The sequence below is a fragment of the Rhagoletis zephyria genome, unplaced genomic scaffold (assembly GCF_001687245.7).
Source record: "Rhagoletis zephyria isolate East Lansing unplaced genomic scaffold, Rhagoletis_zephyria_1.1 Rzeph_scaffold_01606, whole genome shotgun sequence".
NCBI classification, from domain to species: Eukaryota; Metazoa; Arthropoda; class Insecta; order Diptera; family Tephritidae; genus Rhagoletis; species Rhagoletis zephyria.
The window spans coordinates 52,684-75,208 of record NW_016158690.1 but is presented as its reverse complement, the minus strand read 5'-3'; the positions used below and the strand labels follow the sequence as shown (position 1 = coordinate 75,208).

Below are 22,525 nucleotides of genomic sequence, written 5' to 3'. Positions count from 1 at the left end.
TGAACGAACGAATAAACAAGTATTCTTTTTCGCTCCGACGTAATTTTTTGCCGCCATGTGAATGAAACGGAAAGAAACTATGTGTATGAATGAAACAACCGATTAAAAAATTACATTATCAACAATTATTATTAGTGGTATTCATCTAAACCGATAACTTTATCAAGCAGATAATCCTATAAGTTGAACTGCTTTGGCAGTTTCAACTCGTTCTTCTTTTCGCTCTATTCTTTGTTTACTTGTGGTACACAAATGTCAACGCCCAGGACGGCGCAATCAAGGCGAATTTATATAAGGTGGTGTTACTAGCTCAGCTGATTTTGTGTATGTGTTTCGCCGCACGGCTTCTGATATCAAATTGAAAAATTTTGTTTGAATTTCTACACACACTCTTACAGATTTTGACAGTTTATGCCGCCAAAGCAAAAACAAAATACATGTAAATTTTTGTTTTTGTACTCCTGCTATCACCTTATATTAATTCGCCTTGGGCGCAATCTTGTATTCTATCATTATTGGGTATGCGAGCATCGCATTGGAAACAAAAACAACAACCTCATTTTGTGTTGATGCTTGAAGTGTGCACATCGGCGGATAAATGCATCCAAGCCATGTTATTTAATTGAATTTTTGATAAATGAGGCTAAATTACTATAAGTATATGTATGTACGTACATACAAGTAAAGTATAAATAAATTTAAGTAACACATACATAAAAAAGTTAAGTTAAAAGCATTGCAATTGCATCATCCCCGTCTTTCCATGTTTACGCTTTGAGTACAAAATCACTTATGAGCCGCTCGCCGTCTGTAGCAAACGACAGCGAGCATGTTGGCGCATATGTGCGCGCAGATGTTCGTCGTGTGTAGCCAGTTTAATTCACTTCGTTCGGAATGGAAATGTCGACTCAGACATTAGTCAAAAATCGGTTTTTTGCTGAAAAAACTCGATTTTTTGGAATCGAGGTCAGCTGCCTCAAAACGACAAGAATAGACTCCCACTCGATGACTTTTCGACTTTTTTCTACTAGCCCTACAAAAAATGGCTGACCCGGTGCATGGACTTCACCACTTTATTGGTAGATCTACCAACTTTTCAGCTGTAATGTCGTAAAGTGGGAATGGGAGACGTTTAGGAGGCCACCCCCAAAACTGTGGGCCAATAACTAAACATTTCCCTAATAATAATATAATTGAATTAAATATAATATATAATAAAATGAATTTAATATAATTGTACTAAGGGGAAATTACTTTCATTGCTTCGACGGTGGTTCATAAATCGCCACGCTTACTTTCTATCTAAAAATATTCAACGCTTCCATGGAAATACCCATGATACAATAATTTTTAGAAGGTAGTTTCACTTCAAAATTTTTGACATAAACCGTGTCAGTGACAAACACGCAATGTGGCCACTGCTAGAGTTGCCACCTGTTTGAAAATTAGAGTTTTGCTAAAATTGATACATTAAATATTGCAATATGGCTGTCAAAATAAAGAAGTTTCAAAAGGGTCACGGCCGAAATTTTTTTTGGGAACGTTGCCACCTGTTTGCAAACTTTTGTTTGTTTTAATTAAGATAAATTAAATATTGCAATATGGGTATCAAAATAAAGACGGTTAGGAAAGTTTGCTACCGGGAATATTTGAGTAATATTTTAAATATTACAATTCTGGTGTTAAATTAAAGCGGTCTAAGAAAGTCTACTGTCGAAAATACTTTTGAAAATACTTTTGGAAAAACGTAATTCAGTGAAATTGACAAGATAAGTTAAATATTAAATTAGTTCACCTTTGAAGAAAGTTCGCGATATGTATGTGGACTGGAGTTATAAGAATATAAATTAACTTTCGCACGAGCGTTTGTTTGGTTTTTCAACTGTCAAAATTTTACTTTGCATTCGGCACAGCAAAATTCAATTTAATTGTACTACACCGTAGCAAATGTTTTCACCCCGTCGCACCACGGAGAAAAAAGTTACCGATTGGCACAGGCCCTTACAATGAAATTTGTCAGCTAAATGTCAATTTGTCAGCTATGTGTTGATCTACGAGTACCATTTTTAACTGAGATGACTAACCTTTTAGAATTTTTCGAAACTCAACTTAAAAGGTAGTACAAAATATTGCAAGAAGTATATTTGACTGTACTTCGAAGTACAAAGTACAACGGCTCAAAAATAAGTACTGTACTTCCGAAAGAAGTACGGTTGGTCACATTATGCATTATCTTATGGTAAGGATTTATACTGAACCAATTTCGTATTGCATATTTTTAGGCACATATGTTATTCATTTAGAGATTTTACGCGTTTGAAATTTCTGGAATCCCACCTACATAGGTATAAAAACAGTTTTATTTTTTTTTATTTTTATTTTATTAGTTTTATTATTACTGATATAATGGAGTATACATATATTGTGTAATATTATAGAGCAATAAAGTGGGACTTAGATTCACTTATATTTAATCGAGCTGATACCAAACTCAACTAAAACTAAATTTAACAGGAAAATTAACCGTAATAATGATCGGACATATATTATAAAACATATGAAGTTTATACTTTTTTAACATCGAAGAAGATTACATAACCAAAAATAGTATTTCGTAGTATTACTGATTTGTAACCAAAAATTAATTATTCTTTAAGTGGCTTTATGCTGAGGCTAATTAATGTTTTTCGCTTGTGATATATACATTTAAGCGATTTTCGCGTCAGTACATACATATGTATGTCGTTTTGTTATGGTATGGTGTTGGGTCCCAATTGGAACTGTGGAGTTTATTTATTTGAGCCAAGTAAACGAAAAATGCATTTATTGTAGTTAAAAATCTAATTATTTAAAAATGTATGGCAGTTTAATTGTTTGACTTTGACTTGAATTGTAATTTGGCCATGATGCCATGACGCGGGATCACAGTGGGTGGATATACATACATACATACATATGGGTATTTCCATACGTCGCGTACGTGACAGTCGTACGTTTCAATGTGATACAAAAAAGGAATACCATTTGTTTTCTTTAACTTTTTTGGGCCATTGTATAGCACATAATTAGCTAACCGAAAAATGAAATCAATCGAACTGCTTGGTCCTGAAATATAAGTATTTAAAGAGAGGGTCGTTACGTGACAAAAAATGTCGATTTTTTCTTTTCTTACAAAATCGCAAAACTCTGTGAATTGTGGATGGCTATTTTCATGAAACTTATTTTAATATGATTTGGAGCTATTCTAGTTGTTTTTAGATTTTTTTGAATTAATGCAAATTGTTTCAATTTTCTTTAACAACCCCAAGTGTGAAACGTGACGTGACGGGGCGTCACGTGACATAAATTTCCATCGTTATATTTTTGTTAATATTGCTTTTAAATGAATTTTTAACGCAAATAAAACATGTATTTTACGTCGAATATACTTTATATTTTGACTTCAGCGCCAATTCAGGGTCAATTTGTTGGAAATCTATGATTTATTATGTTTCAAATACATACCCCAAATTCGAACCAAATCGGACCATAAATACGGTTTTTCGAAATATCTCGACCTTGGCACTACCTAGGAAGACCATTTTACGCAAACATGATTCTACTTATATAGCCAGTATATATTTAAAAAAGCAGACAAATCGGCCCGTAAACACGTTAGATATAAAACTTTTATTTTTTTGTCGTGGTGGACCTTCCGCTGGAAACACCCATATGTGTTTAATATATTTTTATGCATATTTATGTATGTAAATAAATTGTATTGCAGCTTCTTTCGTCTAAACAGCTCAGAATATTTTAAAATATGTAATTTTCAATTGCATACCTACATATGTATGTACAAAAAAATTTGTATTGAAAGACCCCATTGTAAATGTATGGTAAAATATATCAATATCGAAAAAGTGTATTACAAAACGACAATTAAATTATTTTTTAAAACACATATTTGCATTAATAATTATTGCGAACTAGTTCCATTGTAGACAGCCGACTAAATGTAAGTGACAAGTATTTTCACGTTTTGCTCAGCTTCTATACATACATATAACAAGTAAATATCTTTTTCATTTTGTTAAAGCACAAAAAAAACCTTATTAAGGAGCATCTTAAATTATGGTTATACAGACATATTTTATATAGACTTTTTTTTATCAAACTTTTACAGCTAATATCCCGCAGTTTTTAGCCAAGTTTTCATTTTTAGATCTTACGATCTGTTTAAAATTTTTAAATTCCTACAATTTGCTTATAGCAAATATCCCAAACGTGCTGTTCTTTTACCTACATATGTACATATGTATGTACATATATGTTTTTGGTTTTGTATATATTTATTTTGTATACATATATAATTATTGTATATGTATGTACATATGTATGAGTTAACATGTACTTGATCCATGTAAATCTGTAAATGGTACAAAATCTATTGTTAAAAGTTTAAAATCTAAAAGCTCTTAATGTTTCCTAATTTCAACTGCTTTGCTACTTGATAACATCCTTGCGGGTGAGAATAATACGTACTATTTCGTGTTGGCATAGCTGTGTATTAGTGAAAGTTCATTGCAAAAATATACAATACACACCTTACACAGTGTGATTGTTTTTTACAAAATGTGAGCTGTCTTTACCTTTATGTAGTAAATATGAATTTCAATGTTATGTCCACTGTGATCATACACCTGTAAGTGCATTGTCCTATTTTTTATATTACCTTCTTTATATGTACATATAACAATTTGAATAATCCTTGCAAATATTTCGTTTCTGTGTATCTGTCATTGGCAATAAATTGCAAAAATTTATTTTAACATCGCTTCTATCTTTAATATGGTGTTTGCATGAGGCGATTTTACAGGCAACTTTTAGTTGAAATCAACAATCGCCTGGTATGAACTAACCGCTTCCAATGAAGTTGGGGAGCAAGCTTGGGGTGCAGCCAACTTTTGGTTCAACTAATCGCCTCTTAAATTGCCTGGAAAATCGCCTCATGTGAACACCGTTCGAATTTAATTTCTAGGGAATCTCACACAAAACAACCACGATTAAGGGCATTTGAAACATTTTAGAAAAAAAGTTTCCAATTATTTGAATCACTAATTTTTACGTATACTTATTCAATACATACATACATATATATGTGCAAACATAGGTTACTCCTCGGTTGGCATTGATTTTAATGCATTAATGCACTCCTAACTCCTTTTTTCATCTTTCTCGCTTCACATTTTTTCCTTTTATGCGTTTCTGTGTGTTTAAGACATGGAGCTGCATGGCAAGCGCGGCGAACCCATCTGCGTGAGAACACGATCCAACCATTGTAGCGGCCCATTCAAATGCAACTCAATCCAACACGGAGTTGAAGTAACCGTCTGACGTCTATATTCTGCACCCCAACCCTTCACAAATGACATGCGTATGGTACACATACGCGTTAATTGATATACGGCCTCAAAACCCTGTGATACTGATTGCGATAGCAATGCTGCGAATTCTTGATTATTAAAGATTTTCAAATTACATCCTGGTGGTATTTTACAGACAGTAGCTGGATGCCATCCATAGCGTTGATTACAATTAGGACTTTGCACAAATATTGACGAATCACTGAGGCATTCTGCGAACACCTCACCCCCAATATAATAAAGACGTACTCCTTTGCCAATGTGGCGACGAGTCTGTTCAACCACTTCATTACGATTTACATTGGAGAGTAGGCCAAGACAGAAACGCTCAGAGTTTGAGGGATCGGTGAAACCATCTACTGTAATAGATGGTTGCGAGGCATGGAAGGTTTCACCGACACGCGTGTTAAGTTCATAATAAGAAATTGAGCACCAGAAAGCGGGCTCATGGTACATTACGGGACTAGCATCGACTGGTGGCGTCAACCTCGACATGTTCATATTGTCATTCGGGTCAATGGGATCACCATCTTCGCTCATGTAGCCAGGTGGAGGTGTGCCCGTGTTGGGAATGCTACTGCCAACACTTAGCACACTTGATTGCGAGTCCATGTTACAAGCGCCAGATCCTACAAGTGAGCCATTGATTTGTTGTTGTTGTTGTTGAGCTGCACTCATGCCCAAACCAACTAAACTACCCGGCGAATGCTGTTGTTGTTGATGATGGTGACTTGACAACTCCATATACTGTGGCGGACTCAAAGAGGCGCTGCGTATAGTAGCGGCATTGTACTCTGTATTATTAGGTATTTGGTGGGTGTGATTATCCAATGGATAATCGGTAATTGAGTCAGGCGGTGTAGGCAATGATTTTGGCACCAAAATCGATAGTTCAATCTTTTTGTAATGATATGGATTGATACAAATCTCGTCTTTACGCAAGTGAAAAGCGTATTCGCAATGATCCAAAGCTTTCAATTCATTCTGAGATTGTAGATCTGGCCAACGCCATACGCGGCAATATATGACATGAGGTTGTCCTTTGCGCAAATTTTCGCCAGTAGCGCCTGGCTTACTACGCGGTACGGTGACACAGCGTGTATTACAATTTTGTGTAGAAATGGCACGTTCTAACTCTTCGAGTTGTATGTTCTTCTTCACTTTCTTTACTAGATTTTTAACCGCCTTTTCTGACCACTTCCCCTCGACCGTATCTTCGTTGCCCTTCTTGAGTGCTAACAAACGTTTAACTACTTGTGGGGTGAATGGCAACATCGCACGTGGCCCAGCAAGCGTGCACTGGTCGACTGGTAGAGTCGTCAACAAATGCTATAGATCCGGCTTGTCCTAAATATATACACCTGCTTCCGGTACGAAGAAATATCTGTGAAATGTATGATAATCTGGCGGTGGTCGTTAGCACTTGCGCGGTCGGTTGCTTACAATGGCAGCTAGTAGCAAATAATAAGATTACTGGCGAGTTCCTAAAAAGCATAATTTGTGATCATACATATATATGTAAATATACATTTCATTGCATAACTAAAAAAGTCCTTATTAATTACTATAACGAACCTGAGCTAGTAATACAGAAAATATTTGCTCTTTTCAAACTCACCAATCCAGACTTGTGGCCAATATGTATACTGCAATTCTAAGTGGAATGAATGAATTTTTTTAGTCTTGTCTTGTCGGATAAATGTATGTATATAAGTACATTCAAGGATATTTCAAACATTCATCTAGGCCCATGCAATTTAAAGGAAATCGACAGTTCTACATAATAAATTTTTACGTTAAAATTTGGCGTAAATTATATTTTCTATACTTTTTGCGGCTACGATTGCTTTATACTTATATGTATATTAAATATGTATGATTCTTTGCTTACTGGCTGAGTATACTATTTTGCACGGTTTCTTTATTTTCCGTCTCCTCTTCGTCTGTCTGCTGACCTTTCACACTTTTTTGTGCTTTCCGTTCTACAACAGAGTCGTCATCGCCGTCGTCTGATGGATACTTTTCTTGCCTCTTCCTTCTGCCGACTGGATATGTTTTCTGCTTTGTTTCCTTTTTAGAGACGTTTAAAATGCATCGTCTCGCACTGTTGCTGTGGACCTTGTTGTTCTATTGCCTTTGCAGTATTCTCACCCCAAGTATTTATTCGTTTGTGCACTTTCTTCCCTTCCCTTGACCACACACATATATTTTATTTTACGTCTTTCAACCAAGCACAGACTTTACTTTTCGTTTTACTCTACTTCCTCTTCCTCCTTGCACTTCCTTCTCAATTCTGCTAATCAATCGCTTTTGCCTTTGCCAGACGACCAGTGATAGCAAATGCCGTTGGCTTCACTATTTATGCCAAACTGATCTTAAGTAATTTTGCGTTTAAATTTTACACGCGCTTGTAAGCTTTTTCTGCAAATTTTTGCAAGTATAAACGTACAGAAACTGTAAAAATTTGGAAAATGAAAATGAAAATAAACTCGCCTCCGCACAAAGCAAAATTTACAATCGTCTTATTCATTTCGTCGTCATTCGGCAAAGGGCCTTGCCAGGTACGAAAATTTCGCATTTATTTTGCATTCAATATATTTCAAAAGAGTTTCCTTTTACTTAATAATTTATTAAATATGAGTATTTAGATGGTATCTTAAATTCGCAATCCATATAAAACCGCTTTCCACAGTATAAATATAAAATCATCCATTTCAAAGAAAAAAAATAAAATAAAAAACAGATGGCGAACGAACACGAACTTTGTTCGAAATGCCGGATATAAAATGAGTTGTTCCGGAAATGTTGAAACGTGGCTTCATTTGCGGTTTTCGTCCTTACAAAGTTATATTGGTAAGGCATTTTCAATTCTCAAATATTTTATGCACTAAAACCGATTGCATGTCATGTTTGGTATCAGTGAATAAAATATAATTAATCGTAACAGTTCTGATAATTTATAAGAATGGCGCGTACACAATATATTTATTAGTGTTTGGCCGAGCTTCTCTTCCGATCTGTGGTGTGCGCCTTGTTGTCACACAAAGGGGAGGCACCTACAGTTATACTCCGAAAGACGAGACTCTACATTGCTTGTCGAAGGGCGACCGCTGTTAGAAAAACACGTTCTTTTTTATTTTATTTTTTATGTTAATCGGAAACTTTGGTTAGATCCCAGGCCCTACGGAATGGTAGCGCGCACTTTAACCCTTAAACAACAACGGTACAGACATACATGCATACATATGAACATAATTAGTAAGCACTGGCCCTCATTATCGGCCAAATGGTTAGATATTTGATATGTTGCGTTCTGCCTGTCTATACAGAAGCAGATCGCAGGCATTTAAACATTCCCACGCCAGCCGGTTCTACGTACCGGAATGACTCGAGTTTTACCCGACCAAGGGCTGTTGTGTCGGCGATCTATCCTCTTTAAGATCGTCGAACCCCATCAATTATCCCAATACCTTGTGGCCCCCTGTTGATGAAGCCAAATGTCACCATCCGCTAGCAAACGCCAGTTCGGCTGGGTACCATTCGGACTCATCGCGGAAGTCCCCCAAATTTTCCGGCAGAAGCAGCAAATGAGTGTGACCACCTACACCAGGTCGATCCTGCGGGTCCTCGCCTGAAGGACCCTAATTTGGAGGGATTCGGCAACTGGTAAATCAGTATAAGCGGAAAAAGTGGGGAGCACTTGAAGACCTGTAACTTCCCCTCTAGTGTGAGTAAGCTCAGATGATCCGTCCGTTCCCTCTCCAACCTCGTCGGAGGCTGCACTAGCTGCCCAAAAACAATGCACCACTTACTTTCACCAGCGGCGAAGTGAAGGAAGGGAAGGCGAAAGCCTCCAAAGCCCGACGGAATTTGCATGCTGATGCTGAAACATTTGGAGCCCGCGGGAGTAGCATACCTCATATAAGTCCTTTACCTGTCAATGGCCACTCATCATTCCTGATGTGTGGAAATCAGGGAGGGTGGTCCCACTGCTGAAACCGAGGAAACCCGCCAACAAAGGATACTCTTATTGCCCGATAACGCTCCTTTCCCCGGTCGCGAAAACACTAGAGGCCCTTCTACTCCCGTACTTCACCCACCACCTGACCCCAGCGAAGCATCAGCATGGTTTCCGGAAAGTGCATAGCCCATCAACAGCACTTAACGCCATAAGCACCCAAATAACTCGTGACCTAAATCGCAACCGCCCCTAGAAGACATTGAGGCTTCCTCTCTCCCACAACGACTCAAACGGTGGTCGGCGAATTACTTGAGTGGTCCACAGTTGTCAGTAATCTTCCGAGATCAAACCTCGAAACCTAGAAGAATAAAACATGGGGTTCTCGAAGCTCCCCCAGACACCTGAAAGAGTTTACCTGATCTGATGCGCTGACGACAGCTCGATATTGGCGTCTGGGAATGGAATTGATGACCTCTGCTCAAAAGTAAACGGCTATCTCTACAGCCTTTCTCGCTTCTTCACTGCAAGAAGCTTAACACTCTCCCCAACGAAATCAACGGCGATCCGCCAGGTAGGGTAGCTTTAGCGATATTTCAGAAAAATATGCAATATAAATGCAAACGACGACTTGTGTTTTATGTTTATTTAATAATGAATATCAATGGAGTAGTATTTACAGTTTGAATTCGGTTACGTTGCTAAATTCGCTTAGCTTCGGCGAACGTGTGTTGTCACATTAAAAAATACGTTTATATAAGAGTTATTCAATTAATAACCTACTGTGTCTACAGTGGTAGAAAAATAAATAATAAGGCGACATTTTAAAAAGTTTTGTCTATTTTTCTTTTATTTACATATATTATTTATAATTTTTTTTTTTTATAAAAGTAAAGCTCATTATCTAAGATAATTTTTTTCTGACTGTATTACGCATTTCCATACAAAAAAGGTTATCGAACATTCTTTGTATGGAAAAGAAGGCGTGAAAAAAATTGACAAAAAACAACGCGATTTTTCTATACATTAAAATTTAATTTAAAAACAAAACTACATACACAAAGTATGCAAAATTCTAAAAATCTGACTAAAAAGTTGAAAATTTAGATGTAACTTTGCCGAATTTTTATAATTTTTGCACTAANGCAAAAAAGGTTATCGAACATTCTTTGTATGGCAAAGAAGGCGTGAAAAAAATTGCCAAAAAACAACGCGATTTTTCTATACATTAAAATTTAATTTAAAAACAAAACTACATACACAAAGTATGCAAAATTCTAAAAAACCTGACTAAAAGGTTGAAAATTTAGATGTAACTTTGCCGAATTTTTATAATTTTTGCACTAAGTTTCAAATATGTATATGGTTTTTGTTAGATACCCTTTTAAAAATATAATACGTATTAAATATACAAAAGAAAAATAGGCAAAACTTGTTAAAATGTCGCGTCGCTATTTATTTTTCCACCACTGTATGAGCTTTGTTTAGTAAACCTCATTTAATATTTTCATATATGTATTTATATTTTTTTAATATTCATAGTAGCTATTAACATGATTTAGCAGAAAGCTGAATGTTCGTATAATGCTCGCTTTTGGTGTTTGCTTGATCATTGACGATATAGTTGTAAAAATGAAAATAATTTTAAATGAAGCATTAAATATACCTAATTGTTTCTGCATACATACATACATGTATCGAACGACAAGATTTGTATGGACAGTTAATTTCGCTTGTAAATAACTACAATTGTATAAAGTAAATTTAAATTTAATTTCAGCGTTACAAAGTCTTNGTATCGAACGACAAGATTTGTATGACAGTTAATTTCGCTTGTAAATACAATTGTATAAAGTAAATTTAAATTTAATTTCAGCGTTACAAAGTCTTCGCCTAGCAATTTTACATGTGTTTTAGGCGCAGTGAAGTTGTAAAGAATCTTTGGATAGATACCAAAATATAATAACGTAAATAACTAGTTTTACAAAAATTTTGCTTTGCTAGTTTTTTCTTTTGTCTTTTATTGGAAAACGTTTATGTTTTGCCATTTATATTTTTTCCGCGTAATTGCCTTAAATAAATTTAGCAGCATTCATATTTTTGTTGCTATTCTAAGAGTAACTCATAATGAAAATTGCCTTTTTATTACATTAATAATTCACTTAAACTCACTATAATCGTAAAAAAGCTGTTCATATTCATATTAATTTCAAAGCTGTACTTAGTATGTATGCATGTATATTCGTGGACTTAAGTGTAACAAAAAAATAAAATAAATAAAATATAAAAAATAATAACTTAAACATCAAAAATAAGAGCTTTTTATGTGAGAAATGAGATTTTTAGCGCTAGCAGATTTAGAACAATATTGCTCTAAAATTCAAATGAGATTTGAAATCTTTAACATATGTATGTATTACAAAAAAATAAATAAAACAGATTGGTGTTTTATCTTTTATAAACACTAGATGACTGACTACTTGATGATATATGTACATACATATGTATGTAATACAAAAACATTGGGCCAGTCACTGATTTTTCGGAAATTTGTTCCCTATAACCTTCAATAATTTTGGTAACTCTATTTTTTTAATGCACGTATGTACATAAATATAGTTTTCAAGGCCTATTCAAGCCTTATCGGTATGTTTTATAAAAATTAATATGCTTTGAGAAAAAATGTACGTCCATATGTATGCGTGTTAGTATTTTTTCTTTAATTTTCACAAACATCAGTTCTAATACATTTCGGTCGGATTCAAGATGGATGTGATGGCTTACTCGGAAGAATACTGTTTACTATAACTAAAATAATGAAGATAATGTACACGTGAGTGTATAAATTTCAGTTAATATGTAAAAAAAAATGTTTGGGTACCAATAGTTGTATGCAAGGAACGTGAAAGTAAAATCTGCTAATTTTTTTTTTAAGAAACAGAAGTTACATACATACATTTGAGTATTTAATTTTTACCAAGATATATGCTTTGGTATTTACTAACGTAGCTATCGCTGCCGCTACAATCTCNCGTATGTACATAAATATAGTTTTCAAGGCCTATTCAAGCCTTATCGGTATGTTTTATAAAAATTAATATGCTTTGAGAAAAAATGTACGTCCATATGTATGCGTGTTAGTATTTTTTCATTAATTTTCACAAACATCAGTTCTAATACATTTCGGTCGGATTCAAGATGGATGTGATGGCTTACTCGGAAGAATACTGTTTACTATACCTAAAATAATGAAGATAATGTACACGTGTGTGTATAAATTTCAGTTAATATGTAAAAAAAAAATTTTTGGGTACCAATAGTTGTATGCAAGGAACGTGAAAGTAAAATCTGCTATTTTTTTTTTTAAGAAACAGAAGTTACATACATACATTTGAGTATTTAATTTTTACCAAGATATATGCTTTGGTATTTACTAACGTAGCTATCGCTGCCGCTACAATCTCGTGTATGTGACACTCCTACATGGACGTGAATTAAGCAGATTGCCAGACACGCCCATTGGGGGAAAACTTTTGCAATGACGATCGCATTACGACAGCATTTTCATTAATAAACGAATCGAATTTTTTTTTGCCATGGTAACAACCAGAACGATGCTATAGAATGAGTCCCACATGTTTTCACTAATTACCTAATTAAATTTCGGTTATCATACGCAGACATGAGTATATAAGCTGCAATCGCTGCTACCCATAATAACAATTGCACAACTTAGAGGTATCATACAATAGTCCACTGTAATGCAAGGTTTATATCTACCTGTGTGGGTACAAAATAATGGTTTAAGGTTAGACTAGATGTTATTAGGAAAGACTGTGTTGTATTTGTACCGGCATGCGCTAGCATTTTAAGTCTGTAGTCACCTGACAATAATAGAAATATTAAAAGAATATATGTATTTATAATATTTATGCTTAAAAGTAATAAATCTCTTACATAGTATACAATCAGCTATTTTAAACATTTTTTGCGCTCGGCTTTTCTTTTCTATAACTACATATTTTGTTTTTGTCAGTGCATAAATTGGAAAAAAATCTCTTCTCTTATAAATAATTATATGCCCTCCCTATAGCTCCTTCATCTGTAATTTGCCTTCTTATTTGTGCTCTTTTACTAGCAGTGTTTATGCCTTATGTGGTAGTTTAGCCCGCTTGGGTGCGAATAGCTGCGCGGGCAATACTTGCATACATAACGCTTCATACCGCCACCATATTGGCCAATAGCTCGGTCGCCACTACCACCCGCGCCTCCTTCCTCATATTCTCCTTCATCATCCTCAGCATCATCTTCGTCATCATCCGCATCTTCTTGCTCAGCGTCTTTTAGTGATCTTTCTTCGTTTTCATCGCCATCTTCATTCATAGGTGAGTCTTGTTGTTCATTATCGTTTTCATCATCATCGTCGTCCTCGCCCTCATCATCATCCTCATCAACTTCCCCATCACCTTCCGAGTCGGTTACCATCTGTGCGTAGTCATCACCATGTTGTTGTTGTCCTGGTATGACCGTTTCGAAAATTTCCAATGGGTTTACGTTTTTGCTGCCAGCAAGACGTGCAGCTTTTAAACTTGCAGCATTTGCTGCATCTTGCTGCGCATCGGGTGAACTTTCACACCCTGGACAAGCGTAAGGTTTACGCAAGTAAATAGCGCTGGTGAATATCTCCTTGCAATAATCGCAACGGTATTTGCGGTGCATCTTCAAATGGTTGGATAAATGGTGGCGTAAACGGAAGAGTTTGTTGCAGTAGTCGCAACGAAATGGTCGCTCCTCCTTATGGTTAGCCATATGAATATCGCGCTCCTTACTGCTGCTTAGTACCTGACCGCAAACCATGCATGGAAATGCAGTTGCGCTTTCATGAGTCATAATATGGGAGATGAAGTGGTTCTCAGTGCCATACGATGCACTGCAGACGGTGCATTTGAATTGCTTCTCTTTCTGATGTGTATTCATGTGATAGCGTATGGCCTGTTTTGACTTGAATCCTTTTTTGCAAATAGGACACTTAAACGGTGTTTCATTAGAATGTTTAATCATATGATTGCGATACAGTGAGTAGTATTGGAAGGTTTTGTTGCACAGGGCACAGTAGGCGGTACCGCGTATTTGGCGACGCTTAGCTTTCATTTCACCGCCACTACCATCTTGGGTGGCACCCAGTATGCTCGCATCTAATGAGTCAGTGGGCGCAATCAGCAATTGATTATCAAAGTCTTCTTCATCGTCGTTTTCATAGGCGCCGGCTGCATCAAAATCGTCCTTATTCGAAGTGTAGTCGGTAGCGTCAAAAGCAGCGCTGCCATTTGCTATGGCATTGTTTTTCATGTTAGCATCTGGGGTGGAGGTTTTTAAAGTGTATTTATTTGCGTATGATTGGAAATTGGCTGGATCGGCACGCCATTGTGCGGCAGATTCTTTAGCAGTGCCAAAAGCGTATTCATTTTCGCCGTCCAAAGTGTCATCTTCGGCACTATTAAGTTTCCTTTTTTTGTTAAAATCAGCTTGTCTTTTTACTTCTTCTTGCTTTGAGACTGCCGCAGCGATCACCGGTAGTCTTTGTGTTAGATTATGAGTGCTTAAATGCCGGTATGAAGACGAGTGATCTTGGCCATTTAAACTGTAGTCTTCGGACTCTGTGTGTACGTTCACATCCAGATAGCTGCCGCAATCCAAATACTATTTTGAAAGAGTGTTAGATTTGGTATGTTTATATAAAAACCAAACAGATTACAACGAACAAATGGACTTGAAAATAAACGTGGCAAAGGAATCTATCAAAAAACTTTTTAAATTAGCTTAGAAAGCGCCGTTCTTGAAACGCCAATAAATCTTGTATTTTGAATTTTAGTTTAGTTTAGTGTAGCTGAGGGCGACCTTACGAGGTTTATTAAAAAATTTCTTTGGCATTGATAGTGACGTTTCCTGATTTACAACAATAGTTGAAGCATTCAACATGAAAGTGGTAGAGGTTATACATATCTGCTATTTCAGATATAACAACATCTTCTCATAAGGCTTCTTTCGTAGGTACTTTGGGTTTCAAAGAAAAACTGTTGTTGCTTTTTCCAATTTGATTTACCAAAAAATATATGGTGTTCTTACAAGCTTTTATTTACATATGTAACTATGTTTTAGGGGGCAAATCTTGTAATCAATTTTTGACCAACTTCCCGATGACCTAGAGNGTATGTTTATGGGGGGGCAAATCTTGTAATCAATTTTTGACCAACTTCCCGATGACCTAGAGACCTGGAACTTCACAGTTGGCTCAGAACCCGATGACAATACAATACGAAAGATGAGTTGATCCGATAGGTGGCGCATGAATCGAGATATTTGAAGAACCCGAATTTGGTTCATATTTAGAAAGGTTGCTTTAAAAATATTCGTTTGTACTATTAACTTATTTCTAGTCTGCAGGCAATAAAATATGTACACACATACATACATACCGATGGTCCTGTGCAATAACGACGCAATTCAAAATTCGGAAAAACAAAAACTGTTACTACTGTTAAGTGGTTCTTGTCTCTAATCTTTGTCCAATCCATTTCCATCCCTTACTAAGGTAAGTATTAAGGATTGCAAAGGTAATTACAAAAGGTTAGACATGGATTCGACAAGGATTAGAGGCATGAGCCACTTAACAGTAGTGACAGTTTTTACGAAGCCAAGCATACGATTTTGAGTTTATGAAATCAAAGTGGCTTTTGAAAGAAAGTTCATGTGAACATAGGTATATATGTAGCTATCCATGGAAAGGATTATTAATTTAATACCATCGTGCCCAATATACTACTATATGCAAAAAATTGGCTCGCTATATCGTTTAAATAAACTTAGTTTAAAAAACGAAGTATTTTTCTCCGCGTCCAAACGACTATAAACCATTTCAATAACAAGTAATTTTTAAGCAAAAAACAAAACCGACTTCAATTCTCATATAAATATATATATGTATGTATATATATATGTATATTTCATTATCCAATGATCGAAACTAAACCAGATAAGTATGGGACCTCTGAGACACTCCCTCTCCGATGCAAAAAGAATTATCGAAATCGGTTGACGTGGTCCAAAGTTATGCGGTAACATAGAACATACATAAAAAAAAATATTCCCATGAATTGATAACCTCCTCCTTTTTTGGAAGTCGGTTAAAAAAACACACCATGATTAAAAAGTAAGGGAAAAACTAAGGCAAGAAATGTACTTTAAGAAAACTGAAACCGGTTCATTTCAACCCTCTTCAGCCGTGCGAACACATCAACGATCTCTTTGCTGATTTTTATCCGTTTTTCATAAGCGATGGTACATTCGCATGAATTGTGTACACTGTAACAAGCATAAAAGGATGAAACGAACTGCAAGAAGCCTGCTCTATTTAAAAAAAAAAATCGATAAACACACATTGATTTGCTTTTTTGCAAATGTTGCAAAGCGAAACTCATTAATACATTAATGTACATATGTATGCATGTTGGATGAATGTACATACGTTTTTACATATACTAGCCCGATGAATTAATTAAAGATTATCCAAATACTCAAACTTTTGAGTGCTTTATAGGGTGTACAGCACTAGCAAATTATAGAATGCAGTTTTTTGAATGATCTTCGAAATTCTTTGCTTACATCTTGATCCTGCTCATAGAAATTTGGTTGATTTCCCTCGTACTCTCCACCATCGTCTGTTTCATCACCACCATCATCCGCAAAGCCACCCAAATGTTTGATTTTTATGTGGCATATAAATTCGCCGATGTCACGTGTGCTTTTGTTGCAATAGGTGCAAATAAATGTCCACTGGCGTGCATTATTGGATACAAAGACTTCTCCGCAGCGTGATTTCGGTAATGTAGGTTTTTTAGTGCTATTGGTATCATGGCCGGAGTTGACCAGACGGCTGTTACTATCAACCGCACCCGTACCCGCACCACTACCGCCGCCCCCCGCGCCTCCGCCAGTCATTTTCAACAAAGAAGTAGGTTGCGGCTGAATTTGTTGTAGCTGGCGCGTCGCCATGTTCACATTTCGACCCACCTCAATGTGCTGTTTACCTGCCGTAACCAAATTACTTAGTTCGGCTGACGAAGTACCCTTTTCTTGCTCCTGGCGACCAACACCATCCTCTTCTGCGGCTCTACTTTCAATGCCAATCTCCTCCTGCTCATCATCCAGATTCTCTGTTTTGATTGCGATTCTCGACATATTTTTAAACCAGAACAGACAAATAATTCACAATTAATTATTTAATTTACTATTTTGACATTGTTTCGGACGAAATGAAAACTTTTTGCATAGCCTTTCTCAGACGGCAATGTATAAAACTTTTCACTAGAATTCGGAAATTGTTTTTATTATTTTGTCAAATGCGTGTGAAAAGTGTGTGTGTGGAAAAGGGAGAAAGAGAGCCGTGCCGAATTGGGAGGAAAGAGCAAGAGAAAGGGTGCACACTTGATGAAAATCGTGTGTAAGCGTTGCCGGATCCGTAAAATGGTTTTCTATGAAATGCCAAACCAATGCGTATTAAACACACCGTAAACAAATACGTTAAATACACCCTGTGCCAATCAAATATTTTCGGCCAATTGTTAAAAATGAGTTAGGGGACCAACTTTACCCTTTGCTTGATTCTATTTTCTATATATATAAATATATATGTATGCACATATCTCATTCACGTATTTTTCAACCTTCTAGGGAATTTACATGATTCGACTTTCATAGACGATTAGTTGAACCAAAAGTTGAACGAAAGTAGGCAGCCAACCAACTTCATTGAAAGCGATTAGTTGAAAGGCCGTTTACACCAGGCAATTGTTGCATTCAACTAAAAATCGCCTCATGTAAATTCCCTATTCCATTCATTGCAGAATGGCTTGTGATCTTGCGATTTCTGACGCCATAACTTTCCGATTGCGACAATATGATTGGTTTTGTTTGTTTTTTTTATTTGACATTCGTGGAAATATCAATAGTTCGTACGACGCCGTATGGTAGGACTTGGCCGAAAAAAAAATGTTGAAAATTTAAATTTACTAGAGGAAATCTTCGCGTTTTTCATGTTTTTTGGAAATTCAGATTCCAAGCCAAGAATTAATGGATATGCAAAGGTAATCAGGGGTTGTTTTCTTATGTTTGGCGGCATCCACCTTCGATTTTTTTTAAATAATACGTAATAGTATTCATCATAATTTCTTTTTTTGTACAATATGTATTATAATGTTATAAACGTCCTTTCTTACAATTAGTGTATTGCTCATTCTTAATTTTAAACGATCTGGTAGAATAGACTTCGACCTTCGTCAATATTGTCGATGGTATTTATTCAAAGTAGCCAAAATAATGTCATCAGGTGATTTGGTGTCGAAACGAAAACGCTGTATTTTGTGTTTTACTTTAAAACTGTGCCCTATTTTCGGCAACGGATGTATGCGTTTGTAGTTGAGACAAATAATGCGTCCACAAGACGAAGGTGTAGCGAGTTTTTTGCTTTTGTACATGGTAGTGGCATCTGTGCCCGACTGGCAGAATTTGTCTATGACGGGCAGCAGAATTGGCTTCTCTTGTCGATCACATTCAATAAATGGTATCTGGAAAACCTCAGCGGGCTGTAATAATCGTTGCTTACTAGGCACAATAATGCCTGTGACGGAGCTCAATGCTGCAGATAGATCGATGGCAGGGGATGATACTTCTACTTTCTTTTCCAAAATGTCTGAGTCACTCACATGCATTATGTCTATGCCTTTACTTATGCCTTCAATACCATCGTCGTACGATTTCCTATCAAATGTTGCTTTTGAAATTATCGTTGGCTTATGTTGACTGTGTGGTTTGCACAATAATGCACCATTTGCATTGAATAATTTCAATGGAGGAATAACGAAGTTCGTAGGTTTAGTGGCACCCATTTGTAATTTAGGTAAGACGAATCCATTCCTGGCTCCAATTTCCCCGTTTGTACAGTGCTTTTCTTTCAATTGCCCCAAAATGAACTGATTTAATAATGAAGTAGCAGAAGAATCTTTGCCGGAAACAGTTTCTCTATTGTCTTCTCCATGATTACTATCCATTTAATATACATATATTTGTTTATAGTATGCTTGGAAATAAACAAAATTTATTCTTCACAATTTGTTTGACAAATTTCGTAAATGAGAACAAAAGAGAACGACAAAAATTATTTCCTTTGTCAGCTGGAAGGCTATTTGGGCGACATCTGTATGCATTATTTCAATAACACGGTTGTATTTAGGGCCCTTCCGAAAATAAAGCAGCGTTTGCATTGTACAACGGCAAACGGCCTGGGTAAACGATTGTCGTAAGCGCAAGATGCAGTTATATATTTTGAAATAAGATTTTTCGATTGGTGTTATCTGTTTTAAGATATCTCCTTTAGTTTCCGAGATGGTGACTAAAATTTTTTCGAAAATTTTTAGTTAGTCATGCAGTCATATTAAAATAATCAAATATCAAAAATTAAATTTAAGAATTTTGCGAACTAGTAAAATTTTCAGAGACTGGAGAAAATCTATCTTCGCGTTTTTGAGAAATTGCATTCCAAACTTCAATCGCGATTTCCCACAATCTGCCGAAATTAACATACGACTATCTTTTACCCAGGCGACGAGATGTAATAAAATAAGCGGCTCGCGACTAGCTTTTTTACCACTCCACATCGGTTCAAAGCTATAACCGGTTACTTTTCTCACCACTCCAAATCGGTCTAGCCATGATACATAAAAGAAGATAGCTTCAATAACCAACTTTTTGATTAAAAAGCCGGTTTTTGACATTTTCTCAATTGTGAAAAATTCGAAGCGGCGTTACCTAATTGTCAGTTTTTTGGTGTGGGAGATTTTCCATCCTAAATTGGGATTATAAATAATATATGTAGTTGTATTAACATTAACCTCTTAATAATAATTATCTTATCTTAAAAATGATTAAATTTTACATTAAATTCGATAACTTGCCAAATCATTATTTTTACATTAATACAATTTTAGTGAACATATGTATATCATCTGATTATTTCACAATGTAGCTAGCCAGGACTATTATAGTTTTCTATACCGGATACGAAGATTCTGATATAATTCAGAATCTCAAATTAAACATTTCGATGTGTTATTTAATACATATTGTCTTTGTCCACTTAACAGCAAGTGGAATTACTTTGGGACCCATGGGCCTCATGACTTGGGGAAATGTTCGGTTATTTTTGCAATGGTTTTGGGGTGGGAAGCAGAACCAGAGGATTTTATTATGGATTTTATTATTTCCGATTTATCTACGGACACAGATGCCGTCTACATTATTTTACGTGCATATTAAATGCATATTCCTGACTTAAAGTATTTATCTTCTCGCATCCTAAAAAAAAAAAATATTATCTTTGTATTGTTAATTACATTTTTATTTGGAAAGGCAAACAATATTTTAATTCAAATCCCTTGAAACAAGCCCCGATTTATAAAAATTTTATTTATCTAAACGACAGATCGGTCCTTCTTCTACCATTTTCAAATCGACTTTAGGCCCGATCAAATCGCGTATATTATTGATTCCATATTTTATCATAGTCGGTCGTTCCAACGATAGACCCCAAGCAATAACATTTACATTTTCAGGTAAGCCCATTGGTAGCAGAAGCTCTGGCCGGAAAACACCTGAATTTCCCACTTCGATCCATTTGTTAAGTCCTGGATGGAAGCAGAAAATCTCCATGCTTGGCTCGGTGTACGGATTGTAGGCTGGTTTGAACTCTAACTTTTCAATACCAAGTTTGCGGAAAAATTCGTAAAGTGTACCAATTAAATCTCCGAGCGTTAGTCCAACGTCCGCTACCACGCCCTCCACTTGATGGAATTCCGCCAAATGTGTGGCATCCAATGTTTCATTTCGGAATACTTTATCAATACTAAAATATTTTACTGGGCGAAACCCCTCCGGCTGACTGGCCAACTTATATAGCATTCGTGCACTCACCGCTGTTGTGTGTGTACGCAATGTGTTACGTTGTGCTTCTTCTAATTTCCAATCATAGCCATAGCCAGTCGAACCGTAACCGCCACGTGAATGTACTTCCTGTACGCGTTGCATATATTCTTGCGGAAATTTATAACTCTTTGCCGGATGACTAATAAAGAAGGTGTCCTGAGCGTCGCGAGCAGGATGTTGTTGTGGTACAAATAGTGCATCGAAATTCCAGAATGAAGACTCTATGTAGTTATTTGTAGGCATTTCCGAAAAACCCATTTCTAAGAATATCTGCCGGAACTCTGAGCGTACTTTTTGTAGTGGGTGCAAATGACCTCTCACAGGTGCAGAGCCCAGTGCATCAAAATTGTATGATTTGAATTTAAGGTCCTTCCATAAGCCGTTCGCAAGCATGTCAACTGTGAGATCTGTTTCCATTTTCGTTAAAGTTGTTGCAAATTCGCTACCCTTACTCAAAATGAAACTTTTCGTCGTGATTTCTTGCAACAACCTGCGTTTTTTAAATTCTTTGATTACATGAGGTGGCAGATCCGTTTGATTTTTTGAAATCTCTTCAAGAGATTTTTTTACTGTATCTTCGATTTTTTCCACTTTCCTTTTGACAAGTGGTGGGCTGACTGATTTGTCCAAATGGATCCAACCAAGTGCCATGGCTTTGCTATAGCCAATTTTCGCATTAGGGCCACTCTTCATAAGTTCCTCTTGGGAAATGCCTTCCACAGGGACAGTTCCATACAGTATTGCTTCGTGACTGCCATTTGTCATTACAATTTGACCCTCTTCTGTCAACTCCAAACTTTTTGTTGAGGCTGGTTCGGCGATTATCAAATCGCCGTGAGCTTCAATGCTTTTTAAGGCACCAACAATTTTTTGGTGGTCTACGCCAAACAATGTGGCCAAATCAATGGTGCTGACTTTGTCATTGCCTTCCAAATGTTGCAATATGCGTTCAGTAAGATCTGGATGCATTTTTGTTGATATAAAACAACACTCACAGCTGGATTATTAAAAATCGCGGAAATCTGCCGATCTGCCAATGCCAACAAACCAATTGAAATCCAAATGACATTTTTGACAAGCGGATAAGAGTTGCCAAACTTTTTGTAACGCGAAAATTTTTTTATTG

At 36.2% G+C, this 22,525-nt stretch overlaps 3 protein-coding genes across 8 annotated transcripts; all 3 read right to left on the bottom strand.

The window, feature by feature from the left end:
- Positions 1-4,072: 4,072 nt before the first annotated feature.
- Positions 4,073-8,012, bottom strand: Smox (Smad on X protein). Of its 6 annotated transcripts, XM_017618348.1 has the most exons (4): positions 7,650-8,012; positions 7,297-7,594; positions 7,024-7,059; positions 4,073-6,889 (listed from the first exon to the last, which is right to left on the bottom strand). In XM_017618348.1, exon 4 carries the CDS (start codon positions 6,678-6,680, stop codon positions 5,256-5,258), a length of 1,425 nt encoding a protein of 474 aa, XP_017473837.1. In that variant the 5' UTR covers positions 6,681-6,889; positions 7,024-7,059; positions 7,297-7,594; positions 7,650-8,012; the 3' UTR covers positions 4,073-5,255. The 6 variants fall into 6 exon arrangements, with proteins under 6 accessions (XP_017473837.1, XP_017473835.1, XP_017473836.1 ...); XM_017618346.1 differs by having other exon boundaries at positions 6,981-7,181; positions 7,297-8,012; XM_017618347.1 differs by having other exon boundaries at positions 7,024-7,181; positions 7,297-8,012.
- Positions 8,013-12,508: 4,496 nt separating this feature from the next.
- On the bottom strand, positions 12,509-17,870 carry LOC108364605 (zinc finger protein 236-like). Its single transcript, XM_017618340.1, has 2 exons — positions 17,026-17,870; positions 12,509-15,063 (listed from the first exon to the last, which is right to left on the bottom strand). Exons 1-2 carry the CDS (start codon positions 17,599-17,601, stop codon positions 13,498-13,500), a joined length of 2,142 nt encoding a protein of 713 aa, XP_017473829.1. The 5' UTR covers positions 17,602-17,870; the 3' UTR covers positions 12,509-13,497.
- A 2,965-nt stretch (positions 17,871-20,835) lies between these two features.
- Positions 20,836-22,459, bottom strand: alpha-PheRS (phenylalanine--tRNA ligase alpha subunit). The gene has a single exon (XM_017618342.1). The coding sequence runs from the start codon at positions 22,366-22,368 to the stop codon at positions 20,881-20,883; it is 1,488 nt and encodes a 495-aa protein (XP_017473831.1). The 5' UTR covers positions 22,369-22,459; the 3' UTR covers positions 20,836-20,880.
- Between the last annotated feature and the right edge of the window lie 66 nt (positions 22,460-22,525).

Bases quoted from the DNA above. Each gene is read 5' to 3' on its own strand.
- Smox (XM_017618346.1), bottom strand. From the start codon at position 6,680: ATGTTGCCATTCACCCCACAAGTAGTTAAACGTTTGTTAGCACTCAAG.
- LOC108364605 (XM_017618340.1), bottom strand. From the start codon at position 17,601: ATGTCGAGAATCGCAATCAAAACAGAGAATCTGGATGATGAGCAGGAG. The intron at 15,064-17,025 runs GTAAGCAAAGAA...CTTTCAAAATAG, and splicing joins TCTATGAGCAGGATCAAGAT to TATTTGGATTGCGGCAGCTA.
- alpha-PheRS (XM_017618342.1), bottom strand. From the start codon at position 22,368: ATGCATCCAGATCTTACTGAACGCATATTGCAACATTTGGAAGGCAAT.